The sequence below is a fragment of the Malus domestica genome, chromosome 15 (assembly GCF_042453785.1).
Source record: "Malus domestica chromosome 15, GDT2T_hap1".
NCBI classification, from domain to species: domain Eukaryota; kingdom Viridiplantae; phylum Streptophyta; class Magnoliopsida; order Rosales; family Rosaceae; genus Malus; species Malus domestica.
Window position 1 is genome coordinate 38,206,118 of NC_091675.1, and position 22,981 is coordinate 38,229,098.

General features: G+C 38.8%; 1 protein-coding gene across 1 annotated transcript; it reads right to left on the bottom strand.

The window, feature by feature from the left end:
* Window positions 1-18,062: 18,062 nt before the first annotated feature.
* LOC139192317 (uncharacterized) lies at window positions 18,063-22,436 on the bottom strand. Its single transcript, XM_070814246.1, has 2 exons — window positions 18,451-22,436; window positions 18,063-18,354 (listed from the first exon to the last, which is right to left on the bottom strand). The coding sequence occupies exons 1-2, from the start codon at window positions 19,049-19,051 to the stop codon at window positions 18,338-18,340; spliced, it is 618 nt and encodes a 205-aa protein (XP_070670347.1). The 5' UTR covers window positions 19,052-22,436; the 3' UTR covers window positions 18,063-18,337.
* Window positions 22,437-22,981: the final 545 nt, after the last annotated feature.

Genomic DNA, 22,981 nt, shown 5'->3' on the forward strand with positions numbered 1-22,981 from the left:
TGGTGCCAACAAAAGCTTCATCAATGGAGGGCAACTACAATTCTCAAACATTCGAAGCAAATTCAAGACTGTTCGAAGCAAATTCAATTTATATGGTTAATCCAAACCTTCGACTACTACAAGGTGGCTTGCATCACAATCTCTTGCTCAACAGTATGGAAGCAAAATTTGTATATGTTGTCTCTCCCACATTTTCAAATTTCTTGTTTCCCAAAAAAAAAAAAAAGGAAATTTAGCAAACCTTCATCAATGGAGGACAACTACAAATTCTCAAAAGCTTCACACTATCTTGATTAAGATAGTGTGAAGCAAAATCAATTCGTGGTACCCAACAAAGCTTCACCACAAAAGCTTCACCAACAAAAGCTTTATCAATGGAGGACAACTACAAATTCTCAAAAGCTTCACACTATCTTGATCAAGATAGTGTGAAGCAAAATCAATTCATGGTACCTAACAAAAGCTTCACCCATAAAAGCTTCACCAACAAAAGCTTCATCAATGGAGGACAACTACAAATTCTCAAAAGCTTCACATTATCTTGATCAAGATAGTGTGAAGCAAAATCAATTCATGGTACCCAACAAAAGCTTCAACTCCAAAGCTTCACCAACAAAGCTTCAACTCCAAAGCTTCACCTACAAAAGCTTCACCCATAAAAGCTTCACCCACCACAAAAGCTTCACCCACCATAAAAGCTTCACCCACAAAAACTTCACCTACAAAGCTTCAACACAAAAGCTTCACCTACAAAAGCTTCACACAATCTTGATCAAGATAGTGTAAAGCAAAATCAATTCATGGTGCCCAACAAAGCTTCAACCTCAAAGCTTCACCTACAAAGCTTCAACACCAAAGTTTCACCTACAAAGCTTTAAAAAAAATATATATATATTTTTTTCGGAAATTCAAAAATTCAAAAATTCAAAAATTCGGAAATTCGAAAAAAAAAAATTTAAAAAAAAAAAAAATCCAAAAAAAAAAAAATTGCCTAGACTTTCTCTTCTTTGGGCCTAACAACTTTCATAACAAATATATATGAAGGAGAGGTTTTGGGCTACCACTTAGAAAGGAAAATGGTGAAGTTTTGTTACTTTGGAAACTTGGCTACTAGCAAGACACCTCATTCGTCAACTCCCTCGACCGGAGACTTGGGGGACTCTTACCATATGCTACTGCACCTTGATACTGGGAAGTCTCACGACCACTCAGTGACTTGGATTTTTCAAGTCTCCAAACAAGAAGTTTTCCTCATTCGGGAAATTAAGGGAGCACTACTTCAACCTACATGCTTCACTCACAAAGCTTTAACATACAAGCTTCAACAAAAGGAAAAATTCAAAGAACTTAGTGAAGAAGGCCTTGGTGTACGTTGAAATGAAGCAAAACTTGTTTATTGATATCTCCGATATGTTACAAATATGTACATATATATGTATCAAAATAAACAAACAAGAGGGAGCTTTCACAAAGGATGCTCAGGAGAAGTCTCAGTAATCGGCAGAGCCCCAGAAAGAGGAGGCACCAGAATGTGATTATTTGGAGCCTCAGTACTAGGCAGAACCCCAGAAGGAGGAGGCACCGAAGGTTGATCATTTGGAGCTTCATTACGCGGTACAGCCCTAGAAGACGAAGGCAATAAATGCCTTTGGAACAAACCCACAAACCTCTGATGATCAAGTAAAATCTGACCATCAGATTCTTGCAGTTGGTCGAGCTTCCTCTTCATGTTTATAGCATAGTCATGTACGAGCCTGTGCAACTGTTTATTCTCATGCTTGAGCCCTCTGATCTCCTGTTTGAGACTTATCACTTCAGTCGCCAATGATTCAACTTGGCGGGTTCGAGCAAATAGGCGTTGGGCCATATTAGACACAGAACCTGCACACTGAACACTGAGAGCCAGAGAATCCTTAACAGCCAACTCATCAGACCGTTTGGAAAGTAGTCTGTTATCTTTGGGAGTGAGAAGGTTCCTAGCCACCACCGCAGCGATCATATCATTCTTCATCACAGAATCCCCAACGGTAAGAGGACTAGTAGGGGATAAGAATGATGGGCGCTATATGTTGTCTTGAGAAGGTATGACTGCCTCTTCACCAAAGTTCAAGTCAAAACGACGATCGGATGGGCCAGACATTCTTAGAAATGATGAAGGAGAAATGAGGTGTAATAAATCTCTGAAGTAAGGGAAAATTTCTACAAGCAATAACTCTCTAAATGTACTTCTTGCACACAATTGGTGCCCTTATAAAAGAAAGGGCAACAGAGCCGTTGGTTCAAAAATCGAAGAGGCACCACTTTCCATATGCAACATCAGCTTCTCGGGTACCACATATAACTTTGCCAAAGATCTCTGACAAAGTTTAGACACATAAATTTTGAAGGTCCAGCTACCCTACTATTACCCACAAGGGTAAAGGAACAGCACCAATGCTTGATAACTAGAAAGTCCCAATGTGTGTCAACCTCCGTGCTCCGTGGTAAGGCAGACTTGCAAAAATGCCCAACCTTTACTCACATTCGAGAAAACACTCCCAACAAGATTGCTTGCTCAAAAATTGAAGAGGCACAGCCCTCAGAATCTCGAGAGCCAGACTCCCAACATGATTACTTTCTAAAAAATCGAAGAGACACTGCTCTTCGAATCTCAAGAGTCAGACTCCCAACAGGATTGCTTTCTCAAAAATTGAAGAGGCACCGCTCCCCGAATCTCGAGAGCCAGACTCCCAACAGGATGACGTGCTAAAAAATCGAAGAGGCACCGCCCTCTGAATCTCAAGAGCCAGACTCCCAACAGGATTACTTTCTAAAAAATTGAAGAGACACTGCTCTCCGAATCTTAAGAGTCAGACTCCCAACAGGATTGCTTTCTCAAAAATCGAAGAGGCACTGCTCCCCGAATCTTGAGAGCTAGACTCTCAATAGGATTACGTGCTCAAAAATCGAAGAGGCACCTCCTTTCGAATCTCGAGACCCAGACTCCCAACAGGATTACTTTCTCAAAAATCGAAGAGACACTGCTATCTGAATGTCAAGAGTCAGACTCCCAACATGATTGCTTTCTTAAAAATCGAAGAGGCACCATTCTCTGAATCTCGAGAGCCAGATCCCCGACATGATTGCTTGTTCGAAAACCGAAGAGGCACCGCTCTCCGAACTTCGAGAGCCAGATTTCCTCAGATAAAGTTTGTCTGCAATCTTCACACACAACATCAGCTTTCCAGATACCACATACCATTTTTTCAAAGTGCTCTGACAAAGTTAAAACACATGAAGTTTGCAGCTTCCACTACATTGCTATGATCAAGAAGGGTAAAGGAATAACACTACTACTTGTTGTTAGGGAGACTTCTATATATGTCGACCTCCATCCTCCACAGCCAGGTAGACCTGCAAATAAAAAAAAATGTTTAACTGTTCTTCACATCCTAGAGGGCACTCTCATCAGAGTCTCTCGAAATACTCAGCTTATTTTCTTCTCGATAATACCTCTGTAAACAAGCCACACCAGAGCAAAAATATCTTATATCATCAGGGTTAAAAGCAAGAGTATCCCATATCATGCTTTTTCTCTGTCTTTTCCTTTGGCCTTGTTCTTACTTACAAGACAAGGAGAAAGAGAGCAATTAGTCAGCACTTGGAATCAAGCTTCCAGTCAGGAACTGACTGCCTGGAACCCCTTGCCTGATTACTTACCTGGCATTGCTCTCGAGTACTCATCTTCAACATCTTATGCTTCTAGAGAAGATACCACATCTGCCTGAGGAACAGATAGGGCAAGTGAGAATGATACAAGGAAGCATGTGGAGACAAGCGTAACATAACACGTGCCGATACATCCACTACTTTGTCAACAACAAAAGTATCCCATATCATCAGGGTCGAACGTACTCTAGATTTGATGGACTTGTTTTGACCCTCAAATTCTTGAGTCGACCTTATACACCCTCCAGCCCAGTTCAAGAATAAGCCTGTGGAAAGTTACTTCTTCAAAAGCAAAAGTATCTCATATCATCTCTTCTCCATTTGCTTCTCCTTATCCTTGTTGCTGTGTACGACACAAGGAGAAAGAGAACAATCAACCGGGAGCCGAAGTCGAACCTTCGATCCAGGTTGCTTGAACTGCCTACCTTATTTACAGAACTTGAGGTGCTCCATAAGCTGTTCAAACCTTACAACGTTCGCTCTAGTGAACACATAGATGCATAGAACAAAATTTAAAATAAAAAACTAGAATACAAATTAAATTCTGAAAAACTAAGTTACAAGTTATATAAACTTCTTTTCCGAAAGAAATTTACAAAACTGAATCACATTTCTTTCTTTAAAATAAAAATACAAAATTGAAAAATAAAAACTAACAAAATTAAAGATTGGGTAAATTACATAACACCCCTCAGGTTTGGGTCCAATTACAACCTCGTACAACATCTTTAAAACATTTCAATCTTATACATTTACTATTTTTTTCAATTTCATACCACCGTTTCTTTTCTTGTTATTCCTTTTGTTAACTGTCTACGTGGCTGAAGCAAGTCGGACATGTGTATTAAAAAATTAATTTTTTATTATGTTTAAAATTAATTAGAAATTCAACTAAAAAATTAAAAAGATAATTGAATAATAAAAAAATAGAAAAAAGTTTCAAACACATAGAAATTCATCTTTTCATGTTCTTCCATCTCCACTTAGTCCACTCAAGGACCAGAAGTCCCAGTAGAAGCTCAACCTCAAATTCGACGAAGCCACACTGAGATCTAAGCCTCTGACGGAAGGCATAGGTCATCTAGAAGTCGTCGAAGGTGAGCTCAACGAAGCTGCACTGAACCTAAAGCCAAAATCCCTAAAACCCGAATTTCGCTGCCCTTCGATTTCATTCTAAGCGACCAATCGAATTGTCACATCCCTGCTTGGGCCCCCATCACATCCAGGGCTCGATTCTGTCGTAGCAGGGTATTATCCGCTTTGGGCCCCGACCACGCCCTCACAGTTTTGTTTCTAGGAACTCACACGATAACCCATCAAGTGATTGCTCTCATGCGAACTCGCTTAACTTCGGAGTTCTGATGGAACCCGAAGCTAGTGAGCTTCCAAAAGGCCTCGTGCTAGGTAGAGATGGGAATATACATATAAGGCTTACATGATCCACTCCCCTGGGCGATGTGGGATGTTACAATCCACCACCCTTAGGGGCCTGACGTCCTCGTCAGCACACTTCCGGCCAGAGATTGGCTCTGATACCAAATTGTCACATCCCGTGGAGAGGCGTAGTATGGTTCGGGAAGAAAGGTAAGCTAAGTCCTAGATACATTAGACCGTACCTGATCACCGAGTGAGTCGGTGAAGTTGCCTACAAGCTTGAGTTGCCTTCAGAGTTGTCTAAAGTGCACGATGTTTTTCATGTCTCTATGCTTCGTCATTATGTTTTTGATCCATCGCATGTGATACCTCATCAACCATTGGAAATTAATCCAGATTTAACTCATGATGAGGAGCCAGTGACGATTTTGGATTGGAAAGATAAGGTTCTAAAGAATAAGACCGTGTGTCTGGTGAAAATTTTGTGGAGGAATCACTCGGTGGAGGAAGCCACCTGGGAGACGGAGGAGCTTATGAAAGAGATGCATCCACGCTTGTTTTATGGTTATTAGTGGTTTGCAATTATTGTGTGAATTTCGAGGATGAAATTTTCCTAAAAGGGGTGAATTGTCACATCCCGGCCCAGGTCCCATCCACATCTCGGGCTCGACTCCACCTTAGCACGATATTGTCCGCTTTGGGCCCCAACCACGCCCTCACGGTTTTATTTCTAGGAACTCACACGAGAACTTCCCAATGGGTCACCCATCATAGGATTGCTCTCACGCGAACTCGCTTAACTTCGGAGTTCCGATGGAACCCGAAGCTAGTGAGCTCCCAAAAGGCCTCATGCTAGGTAGAGATGGGAATATACATATAAGGCTTACAGGATCCACTCCCCTGGGTGATGTGGGATGTTACACAAATACCAAAATCCGCAAACTCCTCTTCGATTTCGTTGCTGGCTGCGTCTCGCGGTTTCGATCAAAGCCAATTCGAGGTTAGAGTGAGAGAATGAGGAAGAGAAAAAGATGGATGAGGTCGCCGGGATCAAGTGGGAGGGCATCAATGGTGTTTGTAGGGGAGGGGAAATAGGTTCCATCTTTCTTTCTTTTTTCTTTTTATTTATGGGTAATCTGTTTCAGATCTTATATATATTTTTGGTTGATTCTTGTGTTGAAAACAAATATGGGATTTTTTATTTTATTTTATGGGGGAGGGCTTGTTGTTTGATCATGCTGCTGGTTGTTGTTTCGATTGCAAATGGGGGGAAGAAATGGGTAGCAGGCGAGGACACGACTTGGAAGAAGAAATCGAGGCAAGGGTTTGAGGTGGTGAAGAAGGTGGGGGCAAAATTCATAGTGAGGCCTTGGGGTTTTCTAGGTTGCTCCGGGCTTTGCAGATGAGGAAATTGATGGTGGTGGTTCTGGAGGAAGAAGCTTTGTTGGTGCGGAAGTGATGGGGGATGGGGGTGGTTATGGTAGAAGGGTGGCTCGGGTGGGGAAATGGGTAGTGGGAGAAGGGGTGGCTCAGGTGGGGAAGAAGAAGATGAAGATTTGTGTGTTTTTTTTCTTTAATTAATTATTTTAATGTTTTTAGCCACGTGACACAAATGTAGCAGTCACATCAGCATAAATGAGGACCTTATATTTGCCACGTCATCACATAACAGATTTTTTAACGGTTGTATGAAATTGAAAAAAAAATAATAGTAAATGTATGAGATTGAAATGTTTTAAAAATGTTGTATGAGATTGTAATTGCACCCAAACCTGAGAGGGTATTATGTAATTTACCCTTAAAGATTACAACTTCCAGAAACGGACTTGAAATTTCCCCTTTCTTAGATACAAAACCCTCAAAACACTCAGATTGGGAAAAACCAAACTAGGGTTTCCAACACCCACTATTTATCGCACGAATTCAAATGATACTACCTAGAATTAGACCTCCAGCTCCAGCTAGTAGGCTAGATGAATTCGCACACCTAAAGCCTTAATTTATAGACACCCAGATAGGCCAAATTCCCAGATACCGAACTCACTATTGATTTTGACTGCCTTTATCACACACCACTTAACCCTCAAATATTTAAACACTTCAAAACACAAACTCAAACTTACTACAAATTTCATTGGGCTGAAACTAAGTACATTCACTTTACAATGGTCTGTAGTTAAAACACAGGATAGAGAATAAAGCAAACATACATATTACACAACTATTTTACATTATGAAACCACAGTACAACAACTAGTTTACTTTTACAACTCTCCAGCAAAATACAACATATGTTTCACAAAATAAAACTGGGTTGTTCAACATGGATTTCTAAACTCCAAACCTTATATAGGCTTGCAGTCATTTACTCCAAAAATACCAGCCGTACTACCTACATAACATATAGTCACTTCATAAAACATCAGTCGTCTTTATCAGACTTAACGTGTCTAGATGGTCCTGATCTATGTGAAGGTCCAAGTGAACTCTCATCTTTCTCAGGAGCTGCTTGCTCTAAATCTTCTTCTTCCTCAGACTCTTCTTCATCCACTTCTGAGTCGGAACTAATATAGATGACAAGAGGTGGACTAACTGATTGTCCTCGAATTTCTACCACATCGGAACTTGAAGGTGAGGAAAGATGATTTGGTGTTGGTATTGGTAGTTGCGGAGTTGGTAGTTCTGGTATTAGTGGCTGCTGTATAAGGATGAGATTTATTTTTGGTATCGACGACTGCGGTATAAGGATGAGATTTATTTTTGGTATTGACATTGGGCTCAAATGGGTTCCAAGAGGGTGGCCACACATTTCCTCCAAGAGCGCTGACTTCTTCCATGATTTGTCAAAATAAATTGTTACTCTTGAAGATGCAGTTCACGTAGAAGCTGCAGAGTATAGGAAGGGAATAACAATACGCAAGCTAATAAAAAGAGAAACTATAGGAAGCTAACTCAATAGAGATAAATTATATTCCAACTTGGTCTCCCCGCATCCAAATCACAACCTATTTATATACTAAAAGGAACTTAATTAGACTAGTACATGAAATATACAAGGAAGTGATCACCCCTTTAGGACATTCCTTGAAAATAGAATATTGCACCTCGGACTTTAATTCTCTCAGCGACTCTTCAGATGGTCCCCCATTAGTCCCTCTGGGTTGAAAACGACTTGTCATCAGGTCAAAGTTTTGCTCCGGGACGTCCTCATAGTATGGTTACAAGTCAGTCACATTTAATATTGTTGAGACCACCATATCCACGGGAAGTTCATCCGGTATCACAACAGAAAACTCTTGTAGCAAGGATTCATTCGCGTACGGAAGAGAGACCCCAACATTCTCCTCTTTGATCCCCAAAGCACATACAGATGCTCTTTCTTCAATTTCTTCCATGAATTCTGCCATGGCAAGGCAGATTGTCCCCATCTTCTTTTCAGACTTTACTATATGTTGTTCTTTTGAAGGGCCCAAAATCACCTTCACTCCATCTTTCACAAAGGTGTATGTGTTTTTGAACCCATCATGAAGAACGTTTTGGTCATATTGCCATGGTCTTCCTAACAAAAGATGGCAAATATCCATCGGTACGACATTGCACCATACTTCATCATGATATGCCTTCCCAATAGAAAAAGAAACTAGACTTCACTTATCAACATGCATCTCGTTTCCTTTTTGAAGCCATGCGAGCTTGTAAGGAATATGACACTTCTTTGTCTTTAGTTTAAGCTTGTTGACCATATCTTGAGATACAACATTCTCGCAACTCCCACTATCAATTATCAAATTGCAGATCTTCCCATTGGTGGTGCACTTAGTGCGAAAAATGTTATGACGTAACCAGTCATCGTCTTCGACATGTGCAGTAGTCATTCTTCGTTGTACAACCAAAGCCTCTCCATGGTCATTCCATGTGATGTCTTTATCATTTTCTTTATATTCATCATAGACAGGGGGTGTCTCATCCTCTTTGAGATCTCCTAAAAACAATTGCCCTTCAACAAGATTGACAAAATTTTGATTGGACAATCTGCTTGCTTATGACCAAAACCAGAGCACTTGTAGCATTTCAAGGGTTGGTGTTTTGGAGGCAGCAGTCGACTCGAACTTGAACCCGCTTCCACTATGCTTTTACTTTCTTTGACTGAAACTTTGGGATTGAAGCTTCCTTTTCCACCTGAGTCAAACATCTTCTCCCTTGGACTTGGATTGCAATTGTTGACTCCAGTTGGTGCTCGAGTATTTTGTTGTTTCAATTGCTTTTCTACCTTGATTGCCAGTTTGTAGATATCGTCATACGACCAATATGGCTGCAACACAACTGCATCATGAATCTCCCTGCGCAGCCCACCAAGGTAACACGCAATAGTCTGCTCCTCGGGCTCATCTATGCCGCAACAGACCATGAGCAAATCAAATTCCTCAGTATACTCATCTACTAACATGCTTCCTTGGCGAAAATTATACATCTTCAAATACCACTCCTGAAGATAATTATCGGGCAAGATTTTTTTATCTTAATTCTCTCTTCATCTTGTCCCATGAGGTGATTTTTGATTTTCCCATTCGTTCCCTTCGCACCGTTAATTGTTCCCACCAAGCAGATGCATACTTGGTTAGTTTAATGGCAACAATCTTCACCTTCCAATGATGTGGAACTTCTTTGTAGTCGAAGACCCTTTCAACGGTATTCAGCCAATCAATGAACTCATCTGGCCCGATCCTCCCTTCGAATTCTGGGATGTCCACCTTCATATTGATATCGTTGAATCTATCATTGAACTGACCACCGTGTCTACTTCTGCCCTCTTCACCCGACTCTTCATCCGGAGCGCAAAAGTGTAAGGGATTGTCATCTTCATCAGAGGTTGGCCATCGCCACGATGGTTCCAGGTTTCCAGTCATTCCAAACACTCTGTCAATTGCTGCAATTGCCTCCTCAATTCCTCATTCTCGGTATCACGAGGATCACGTTGGTGATGACCACGCCCACCTCCACGTGGACCTCGAACCATCGAGTTTCAAAGTGACTGGCGGAAACAAGATCCCAAGGACTCTTGGCTCTGATGCTAATTGATACAGTTCACGTAGAAGCTGCAGGGTATAGGAAGGGAATAACAATACGCAAGCTAATAAAAAGAGAAGCTATAGGAAGCTAACTTAATAGAGATAAAATTATATTCCAACTTGGTCTCCCCGCATCCAAATCACAACCAAATTATATAATAAAAGGAACTTAATTAGACTAGTACATGAAATAAATAAGGAAGCTCAATAGGTACTGCCGTTCCCAATGTTATTAATCTTCTTGGTCATGGAATCTGATGGGTTTAGTGATCATCCCCCTAGGACATTTCTTGAAAATAGAATATAGCACCTCGGACTTTAATTCTCTCAGCGACTCTTCAGATGGTCCACCATCAACTCTCCTCTAATTTCATATTATAATGACACTTTATATGTAAAGAGTGATTATGATACCTTACTAATGCCCTTTGCATCTCCGAACAGTGAACCTTCTTCAAAGTATTTATATGCATCATGTCATTAACTCTTTCACTATATGCTTCATTGACAAAGGCAAGCATGGTAATAATCAACATTATAGAGGATTCATCCTAAACAATTAAATTCAAGGTTAGAAATCCATAAATAACGTATAAAGGTTAATTCTTGACATGTTAACAGAAAAAAGGAATTCATATTATTGTACAAGAATGTAAAGCAAGATTTCTAATACTTATAGTGGATTGTGTGTGGCAAGCGAATCAATTTATCAATACATAGCATTACAGAAAATTTGAGGATTCACAAGTATTCCATATGATAGAAATCTTCAAAGTCACATATCCTGGCATAATTTAACGTGACAAAGAAGACAATTTTGCACCATTTTATAAGTTCACTAAGGTGACAGACAACTCTAACATAAAGAAATCTAAGAAATTATAACTAAAATGAACAAAAGATCATGCTGCAACAGCAAAGCTATCAACTAGAATATTCAAGATATATAAAACCATCACGTCTAAATAATTCTCAAGTCCAACCCAATTTAATATCATATACTCATTTATGCACATATATCATATCAAAATCAATTAAACCATAACTATTCCCAATTCTAATAATCAACTTTTATGTACTATGTAAAAGTAGAAATACAACTGTTTATTGTAATAAATACTACCAATTCAAATATATAGAAAATACAAAGACAAAGTAGTGATTCCCTTCTGAACCCATTTCACTAAAAGATGTCATACAAACTCTTATTTTTGTATGCATCAGTATGAAGATTAATGTTGTTTGTACCATACTTGACCAATCCCGAAACTACCGAGCACCGGCCAACGCTATACTGTCAAGGACCCAGAAGAGTTCCCCTCCGACCAGGAGGCCAATCACTACTCGACACGTGTCAAGATTAGAAGCCAATCAGAGCGCAGCACGTGTCGACATCAAGAACCAATCATAACATGACACATGTCAATGTGACAAAGCTACAAGTTTTTCTATAAATAGGGGTCATTCCCCCACAATATCGCCTAATGCCATTTTGTGTTAAATCATTCACAAGAACTCACTAAATTGAGAGCTTGATCCTTTGTACTTGTGTAAGCCCTTCACTACTAATAAGAACTCCTCTACTCCGTGGACGTAGCCAATCTGGGTGAACCACGTACATCCTGTGTTTGCTTCTCTGTCTCTATTCATTTACGTACTTATCCTCACTAGTGATGGAAGCAACCAAGCGAAGGTCACAAAACCTGACACTTTCTGTTGTACCAAAGTCTTCGCTGATTTTGTGCATCAACATTTGGCGCCGTCTGTGGGAAGCGACACTTATTCCTACTCTCTTCAGCTGTGTCAAGCTGGTTTCTATCATTCGTACACTTTCTTTTGATCTGGCATCCCTCTCCAGCATGGGAAGCGAAGGAAGCCACAGCACACAGAATGACACCCCCCTTGCACATAGTGCGAAACAACGAAAGAAGGAAGGAAAACGAGTTCTTCTTCAAGCTAAAGTCGATGAGTTGGAAGCTCAGAACAACAAGATAGGAATGAGGAATGAGGTCCTCCAGGAGCAATATGAGAAGCTCTTCGAGACACTTCACGAAGCTAGGCAAGCTCAGACACGCGAGCTTGTTGCCCCTGTGGAAGTCAACCATCAACTGGGTGCCCTCCAACATGGAGGGTCACATGCATTCGACATAGATATCCCTGATAGGGAACAAATTACCCCTCGATTTGATAATCAACATGAGGCTTCTCTTAACCCAGTTGCTTCGACCCGAACCATGAGAAGCGGAGGGAGACACCTCTTTGCTGAAGGGGCAGAAGGATCGAAAGCCGTCTTTCGCGATTGTCGGGATTTCCTGAAGCAACGTCGAGAGAATTCCATCCATATAAGCTCAAAGATCAATGACCCAAGGATTTCTGAGAGACTCGGTCCCCTGCCACGGCCCGAGCCGGCCACCAACTTGGGGAAGGGGCAACAAGTCCTAGAGAGACATGAGGGTACAGGGGACTCAGAGGTGTTCCGACAGACATACCCTGGAAGCCAGTACAGCGAGTCCAGGGAAAAATCACATGCCCTTGATCAAACCTTCCTAATTCCAAGAGGAGATGGAGATTTACGAAAGAAAGCTCCAGTGGCACATAACTCCGCTCAGGACCCCCTTGTCCTACAACTTCTTGAGGAAGTAAACAAGTTGAAGGCTGAACGTCAGGCTGAAATACCTGACTGGAACTAACCCAGGCCTGGCCCTCTTACAAGGAGGATCCTCAACACCCCCCTTCAAGCAAAGACAAAGCAGAAGCTTGGCTTGCAACTTTATACTGGGAAAGAGGACCCGATTGAGCACCTTAACCTCTTTGAGTCCACCATGGCATACCGGATGCACACCGACGAAGAGCGATGTCTTCTCTTCCCCTCCACCCTCTCTGGCGGAGCTCTAAATTGGTATTGTCGTCTTACACCTGAGACGGTAGACTCATTTGAGGAATTGAGGAAACTATTTGTTTCCCAACACATTTTCCAAACCGATCACTTGCACTCTGCAGATGACCTGTACACTATCCGCCAGAAGCCAGACGAGTCATTACGTATGTATGCTGGCCGCTTCAGCCATGAATACTCCCAGTGTGCCGAGGCAGACGACAAGACTGCCCTCAAAGCCTTCACGGCAGGCCTACGTGATTGTTTCTTTAAATACATGATCAATGCCAATACTTGGAAGACTTACTCTGAGGTGATGGCGCAGGCTTATAACCATGCCTCCGCCGAGGCAAAGACATATCAGGAGAAACCCCCTACAACCATCCTTTATCAACAAGTGGGAGGTGGAAGCCAGACTCACCTAAATGAGAAGACCTCGACTTTCCAAACAGCAGTGGCACCTCCCCATGCCGTGCATAATGCTTCACCGAATCAACAGACATATCAATTTCAAGGCAAGAGGAAGGATTTCCATCCTCACCACTCTCCTTCCAGTAAAAAGAGTAAGGGACACTATCCCGATAACCAAGGGTATCGCCACAATAACGCTCGCCCCCAGGCAGTCAATGCAGTGGGTCAAACCCGCGTCAAGATACCCCCTACCCCAAGGTATGAGACATACACGCCCTTGAATGCCACATGCGCGGCCATTTACCCCAGCATAGCTCACCTGATACCAAAGCCAAAGCCGAGGCACCCAGATTACACGCCCCCGAATAACGCGGGCATGTTTTGTTGCTACCATGAGCATAACGGCCATGATAGCGAGAAATGTATCATCCTCCGTGATCGTATTGAAGCTTTGGCACGAGAAGGAAAAATTGATCAATTCCTCCTTCACCCTCAAAGGGATAACCGTAACCAACGCCAGGTGAATGTCATATATTCCATAAGCGGCGGCACACCCATATCTGAATCTTCCAATAGGGCCATGAAAAACAGTGAACGAATTCTGAGGCCTAGGCCTGGTCACCAAGTGTTTCACGTGGAAGACATCAGGGGAGGGAAGTATCAAAAGCCTAACTGGGATCCGATATGTGAAGGGAAATTTATGAGTTTCATGTGGGATTTCTATAGTCTAGCATGCATATACATTCAAAATATATATGCGAAAATAGCGGAAGCATGTGAACAAATATATCAAAGCTCTAGACATGCAAATCCCCATCAAGAAGCATTGGTTTATGTAAGATGCATCAAAACAAATTTAATTAAGAACAAAGTTAAGGAATAGTTTTATACCTCTTGATCTAGATCTAAGACCAAGGATTGACCACCTCCAAGTTCTTTGCTCTTTGAAGTCCTTGAGCCTAGCCTTCCTCCTTGCCTCCTCCACTTTGTATAGTATGAGTGCTCCTAGGTTCTCTTAGAGTTTCCAAAGATATGAAAACCTCTAAAGATCCTCACCCACTTTGTAATGAGAAAGATTAAGGAATAACCAAGAGGGTGAGAAGATGAATAGCTAATCCACCCCCTTGGTGGCCGGCCACTTTGTGTATTAGAGAGAGTTTTCCTTTTTCTTTTGTTGTTTAGAACACACAAAGAAAACCCTTATGTATTTTGTTCTATAAAGTTGCTTTTATAGGCAAAAGAATCAAAACAATTTTTGACCAAACTCTCCCTCAATGGCCGGCCTCTTAGTGTGGGTTTTGGGCTTTGGGCTTTTATTATTTCAAGTCATCCAATGCTTGAATAGAAGCCCAAAAGGTTTAGGCCCAATGGGCCCAATTAAACCCGAACGTTTCTTTAAGCCCAAAACGATCTTTTATCGTTTTATGATTTATTTAGACTTTCTAAATTAATCACCACACTTAATTAATCCTAATTAATTATTTCCATCATCCATTAATTACTCACTACAAGAGTGTATCGGTGAACAACCTTTTAGGTTCTAATTAGCGAGGCAGTGAGATGATTGGCACCAAACCAATTGATTATATTTTAATCCAATCACTTAGTGAATTAAAACTTACTTTTAATTCACCTTCCTTTTGATGACTACATAAAATCATCAAAAAGAACTCACAAGCCATGATTAACATCTAAACATATGTCATGGCTACCCAAGCTAATGTAGAAGTTATTCGGAGAACCTATTCAGTTAGAATTACAATGTAATTCGATCCTTCTCTAATACAATACTCTCAATCACATCATTAGGGTATGGATATATTATGTCAAACCCCTAATGTGATTATTCCTTCTTATATGATTCATTTGAGTCGTATAGGAACGCATTCCTTTTAATACGCTCGATACTTCGGCCGAAGATTCTCGAATCATATCTTAGAGCATTCTTCCTCTCTTACCGAGGATTAGAGATTCCTTGTTGTGCATACACTTGCCTTCATGACTAAGTGGCTTAACCCCAATCATGCCGTGGACACCCTCGAATGGGGAGACTTTGACATAATCAAAGATTAAGTACTTAGCCACAAGACAACGACGATGCCTCAGGTCTAAGGACTACTTACATTATTCCAACCATTAGAGTTACTTGCTTGACATGTGAGTAGACCTCCATGCAAGTACTCTCGTTCGATTGTGTTCAGTGAACTCATTCCCCAAATAAGCACCTACATACTTGTCTTAGTGTCACAACACGAATGGGATGAGACTTTCCATCCTTCCATTTGAAGCAGACACAGTATGTACCAGTCTACGCATTGTCAGTATCCCTCCGACAATCCAATGACTAGGAACCTTTTGGACATTTGGTTATATGAAGAAGGTCTCTGTAATCTAACATCATTAGATTACTTCTTCAATCAATCTATTGTCCATGGATACACTATTTAGGACATATATCGTTCATTGAGATAGTCCTAATTCGTGTTTTTGCCTTTGATGTATAAGATTCATCCATACATCCATTCATTTGTCCTGAAAGATTTCTTTCAAATATTGACTTTCAGGGCATATTTCCAACAATCTCCCACTTGCACTAAAGTCAATCACTAGTGTATCTTATACATCTTAGCTGAGAGAGCTTATGGTCGTAGGTTAACTTGGTTATGTATTAATTCCTTTTATTATTTAAAAGGGATTTACTTATCAAATGTTTCCAAAAACATTTGATGATGTCTCTTCATCGTGTTCGAATATTTTGATGAGACCTTGATTCCATGGCTTGAGCTATCGCCCCATTACGTCGTAGTATCCTACTAACGACCTTATGGTTTGGATTCAATCATTGGTTCTATTAGAACCTCTTCATTCAAAACACCTTTTTGAAGCAGTTTCTAAAACTATATATCGACATATATTTCGTTTGTATACTTTATACAAACTTTGCTCCAATCTTGAGACCATTGTAGTACAATACTAACAATTCATTCATATGATTAGTTCTTCATCCATTATGAAGTTCCATTTGTTAAAATGGCTTATTTTTCACTTTGGTTAATCAACCTAAGTGAATGCACGCTTCCAGAGTCCCACTCTGATGTTTCTTTCTTAAAGGCAATAATACTCTATCAGTTGCTTTGGTTCTGATCCTGGGATATAGTAATATCTTAAAGTGACAACCCGTGTGGTTTCTTCATCTTTTGGATATCTACTTCACAAGTCAATACATGTGTCCCTTTTGTGATTTTATGACACATTCATTATAAGGGTTATGAAAGTGATTTTCTATCATATAGTAAAATGCTTTCTTAAATCTCCAACATCTGAGATTTAATTCCATATAACATTATTGAAATAGCCTTGCTATATCAATAAGTCCAATTTCAAGTCTATACTTCAAAATTGACCGTGTCATATTTTGTCATTTTTCGAGTAACATCTATGTTTAAGTAAGTCTATCAAATAGACTTTATTCATATCTTTGTTGCTCAAATTATGACATCACTCCCACTGGCCTTGTTTGTAACTTAGCATTCCTTCAAAATTAATAATTATAATTTCTTGATTTGAATGCATATTGCTCCCATTTACTTAAATGAATCATACACAAAAGAATTCCTTCTCAAGTAATTCCAAAATGTGTGACTTGTTTCATTAAGTCTATTCATTTAAATTATATGGTGTCATACACCATACTTCAAATTTTAGTCATACCAAGACCTTTAATGTAGTCATATAAGAATTATCTAAGTCTTTAGTGGAACATAGCTCCTTCTAAGGACATAGAAACTCAACCATTCCTTCTAGGTGGTTGTTTTAATTCTTTATCAAAACTACATAGAGCAATATCGTTACATGAGATGTCGAATTTGGATTGTCTTGTTGTTAAACTATATGTTGTGACTCATTTTGAAACTTATTCCCTTTTGTTTCATCAACTTGTCCATGTGCTTTGTTATTAGCTTGTTCTCATAAAAAGAGAATGATGGACAACTCCCAACATATAACCATTTTATGCTAGGTTGACGAAACCAACATTCAAAGACTATTCTTTAAATGTCTCACAACATAGAATTTTAACGTTTGAAGAGCTTGAGTTCTTTTAACAATTAAAATTACAAACTCTTAATAATAGTCAAGTACTATTATTCATTTAGACAACTATAAACCAATCACATTCAAGTTTATATCCATTTTCACACCTCCCACTATTTCTCATGACTTTAATGAGAAATCTCTTTATACATTCAAAACGTATAAAATTGGAATATATTGGAAGAAGACATTGTGTAGTAGCTTAAAACATTTCAAGCTTATTTGTTTCAATCTTCACTAAGTTAATGTCTTGTCATTTAAGTGACTAAAGTCTTTAAACATTTTTATAGATTTAGACACTTCTTTCTTGGTTTCATCACTAACACAATTGACATTTTAAAACAATTTTAAAGAATGCCCAATATATTGTTCAAAACTACTAATTGAATCAAGAGTGATCTTGATCATTTGTGATTTAAGTGATTAACCTTATAAGAAACCTTTACTTATATCATTGTGATATAATTCTTGTATCTCATCTAGGATACAACAAGACAATTTTCAATTCATAACACTTCTTTAAGGAAATAGTATATTAAAAAGGCATTTCATCACATTACATGATAATTCAAACATTCACAATGTTTAATACAATAATTATTAGCTCTAAACATTTAGAGACTAATATAAATACCTTTATATATTTAGGCATTAATAGTGGTCTTCCATCATATGAAGCCACATAATAAGTTCTTATCAAAATAAGAAAGTTTTAAAGACAATCTTTAATGCCTAACAAACTTCCTAAGTAGTGAGCAAAAACATAGTAGCCGAACCCTTCACCACATTTTCTTTGCTTGTTCTTCTTCTACTTGGCTCCTCCACCTATATACAATTATACAAGTGATTAGCACTTTATATCAAATATAAATATTTAGAAGATCTAACATTTAGAATTGAAGATAGGAACATAAACCATACCTTGTGGTTTGTCCTTAAGACTTGCAAGATATAACCTGCAATTCCTCCTCCAATGCCCCTCCTTTCCACAGTGGTGGCAAGTCCCTTTGGGCTCCATTGCCTTCTTTTTCTTCACTCCTCCTTTCGGCTTAGGAGTGGGTGACTTCTTCTCCTTCCCTTTGCCTTTGCCTTGCAGCATGGCCTTAGAAGAGGATGGCTTGTTGTAGGCTACTGCAACAGTCCCTACAACGTTCTCTTTCTTCATAGTCTTCTCGGCAGTTACTAACATATTTAGCAACTCAGAGAGAGTACTATCCATCTTATTCATATTGTAGTTCATTACGAACTGCGTAAATGAATCAGAAAGTGAAGCCAATATAAAGTCCTGGGCCAATTCCCCGTCAAGTGGAGTACCAAGGTTCTCCAATTGTTCAATGAATCCTATCATCTTCAGTACATGTTGGTGTACTGGAGCCCCTTTGACCATCTTGGTCTTCACAAGCTCACAGACAGTGCTAAAGCGACGATTGCGCGTCCCTTCGCCATATAACTCCGTAAGATGGAGTATTATGGAAAATGCACTGTCCATGCCCTCGTGCTGTCTCTGTAGCTCCTCATTCATGGAAGCCAACAGATAGCACTTGGCTTGTGTGTCATCCTCAACGTGCTTGTCATACTTAGCACGTTCATCCTCAGTAGCCTCAGGGCCAAGAGGTATGTGAGGTGGAGGCTTGTCTAGTACGTAAACAATCTTCTCCAATGTTAGGAGAATCTTGATATTACGATACCATGATGGAAATTGAGCCCCTCTAGGCAATGTTTGTCGAGTATTTTCGCGAATGCGCTTCCAACCATATCTATATACATAAACAATTAAAATAATTAGATTGATTGTTGATTAAGTCAAACGATTCGGGTCTTTAAACCGAATGACACCACCCACCATTTTTGGCAAATTCCATATCCCCCATAATGGAATCCGGGAGATTTCAAAGAAAGCTCCTAGCGGGTTATGGGAGGCTCACTATTACCAAGCCCACCTCACGATTATACGATATCGGCTAGCAACAATAATAATGAGAGAGTACGCTTACTCATTTGCAACAACCTTTTGCAATTACCCATCTTTTTGGCCTCTAGAGAACAATGCCTCACGATTATACGATATTGGCACCATTTCTCTTAGTTAAGTTCTTTCCCACCATGCTGGTTTAGATAGGGGTTCAAGCATGACCTCACGATTATACGATATTGGCCACACTCGTTGCCTATCTTCACCTCATCAAATGTTTTAAATAAACTCCTCCTGAATATAAGCATGCACTTTGTCACTTCCCCATTATAGGGTGAAGGCGGTGTACAAGTCATAAACGCTTGGAGCCTATCATGGTGGAAGGCCACGAAAAAGTGTTCAAAGCACTCTTACGTTTTCAACTTAATATTGAGTGGTTGAAGGATTTTAAGGTCTCATCAATTTCATTTATTTAATCACGATCAAATAAATAATGTCCTATTACAACTACTAGTCCAAAGTTAATGAAATTAGTAGCATATAATATCCCCACTATTCGTTTTCATAAAACAAATCAATATCAAAACATTTTTCAAAATATTGGAGATATATATAACTACTAATCGTATTCATTATATTTTAGTAGCGTATGATACTCCCACTATTTGTTTTGAGAAAAACAAATCAATATCAAAAACGAATTTTTCAAATATTGGAAGTAACTACTACTACTACGGTTTTTGCATTCCTTTGAAATTGGACTTTATAGTTATCTTAGGCTCTTGGATGACTATGGACTTATTAGGTTATTGCAACAACGAGCCAACATTGTTGAATAAAAAAAAAACGGGGAGGTTGTGTCAATTTAATTACGTGCTTATCAATCCAATTAAAACCATTTTCATTGAGCCATTAGAAATGAAAGACAATCATTCATTGCTAATTAGGGCGTTGGACCCATTTAATCTTTAATCTCATGTCAAAACCCTTCTTTTAGTTATGTCTCCTTACCAATAGTTAAAGAAACTCTAGTCTAGCACTAGAGGGAATCAACTAATGAATAGGGATTAAGAAGTAATAAGAATTACAAACCGATTTGTACAAATTCCTATAAATTACATATACTAAAAGGAGAGAGATAGATTAATGTCAAACGTGACAAGGTCCAATTAAGCAGTAATTAAAACACATTCCCAAGGTTCAAACAATTTGATTTTAGCGCCTTATCTCATAGCTCAATTATCGTTTAAGGCATAAGTCCAAAGTCATCCATTTCACAACTATTTAAACACATTTAAATAATTAAATGGAATGCAACATAAACATTTAGATTTAGTGCATATGGGCATAATATAAATATGAGTTTAAACAACTAACAAAATTAAAATCAAATATTTTAACTTTCTAGTTAGTAGGGGCCTAAATGCAAATAAGAAAAAGTTAGGGGTCAAACCATAAATACTCAAAAGTATAAAATGTCTTTTTCTAAATTACAAAATACCTCACAAGTGGGTATTCCAATAGGTAGGCCGGCCATAAGTGAGGGGAAATAGAAAAATCCCACTCATTTTGCTTTAAATCATTTCAAAGTAGAAAAACAAATTTTATTTGTCACTTGTCTATGCTTTAAGGACTTTAGGGAAATGATGATGGAAATACACCTAATAAAGACTAGGATTTAATAAATTATTGAGATGGCTATGGATGGTATGTACATCATCCAAAACCACAAAACAATGCATGAAAAACTTAAAATCATTTTCATCAAATCCAAACCATGAACACCAAGAACAAAACCATGAACACATTTTCAAGATTTATATGTTCTTGGTGATTTTTCAAACCCAAAAACAAAAGTGACAATATTTCTACTTTCTAGCTTTAAAGTGTGTGTGTGATTCAAAATAAAAACACAAACACTAAGCCAAAACCATGCCAACCCCAAGTAACAAAAACCCCAAATTTTGTTCATGACTTATTCTTCATTCATGCATACAAAACAACTTTTACATGCATATCTTTTTCAACTCTTGATTTATATTTTTCAACCATTGAAAAAACAAAAGATAAACATACTTTTAAATGAAGAAATAATATGTCATTCTAGTTCTAAACTCATTTTTCATTCATGCATACAAAACATTTTGCATACATATCTTTCTCAACTTTTGACTAACATTTTTCAACTATTGAAAAACAAAAGATAAACATACTTTGAATGGAAAAGTAATATGTCATACATAACATTAATACCCATATGCATAAAATCCAAAAGGACACATTATACATAAACCTTTGGCTCTGATACCAATTGAAGGGAAATTTATGAGTTTCATGTGGGATTTCTATAGTCTAGCATGCATATACATTCAAAATATATATGCGAAAATAGCGGAAGCATGTGAACAAATATATCAAAGCTCTAGACATGCAAATCCCCATCAAGAAGCATTGGTTTATGTAAGATGCATCAAAACAAATTTAATTAAGAACAAAGTTAAGGAATAGTTTTATACCTCTTGATCTAGATCTAAGACCAAGGATTGACCACCTCCAAGTTCTTTGCTCTTTGAAGTCCTTGAGCCTAGCCTTCCTCCTTGCCTCCTCCACTTTGTATAGTATGAGTGCTCCTAGGTTCTCTTAGAGTTTCCAAAGATATGAAAACCTCTAAAGATCCTCACCCACTTTGTAATGAGAAAGATTAAGGAATAACCAAGAGGGTGAGAAGATGAATAGCTAATCCACCCCCTTGGTGGCCGGCCACTTTGTGTATTAGAGAGAGTTTTCCTTTTTCTTTTGTTGTTTAGAACACACAAATAAAACCCTTATGTATTTTGTTCTATAAAGTTGCTTTTATAGGCAAAAGAATCAAAACAATTTTTGACCAAACTCTCCCTCAATGGCCGGCCTCTTAGTGTGGGTTTTGGGCTTTGGGCTTTTATTATTTCAAGTCATCCAATGCTTGAATAGAAGCCCAAAAGGTTTAGGCCCAATGGGCCCAATTAAACCCGAACGTTTCTTTAAGCCCAAAACGATCTTTTATCGTTTTATGATTTATTTAGACTTTCTAAATTAATCACCACACTTAATTAATCCTAATTAATTATTTCCATCATCCATTAATTACTCACTACAAGAGTGTATCGGTGAACAACCTTTTAGGTTCTAATTAGCGAGGCAGTGAGATGATTGGCACCAAACCAATTGATTATATTTTAATCCAAACACTTAGTGAATTAAAACTTACTTTTAATTCACCTTCCTTTTGATGACTACATAAAATCATCAAAAAGAACTCACAAGCCATGATTGACATCTAAACATATGTCATGGCTACCCAAGCTAATGTAGAAGTTATTCGGAGAACCTATTCAGTTAGAATTACAATGTAATTCGATCCTTCTCTAATACAATACTCTCAATCACATCATTAGGGTATGGATATATTATGTCAAACCCCTAATGTGATTATTCCTTCTTATATAATTCATTTGAGTCGTATAGGAACGCATTCCTTTTAATACGCTCGATACTTCGGCC

Excerpts from the sequence above, each read along its gene's own strand:
- LOC139192317 (XM_070814246.1), bottom strand. The coding sequence starts at position 19,051 with ATGAATGAGGAGCTACAGAGACAGCACGAGGGCATGGACAGTGCATTT.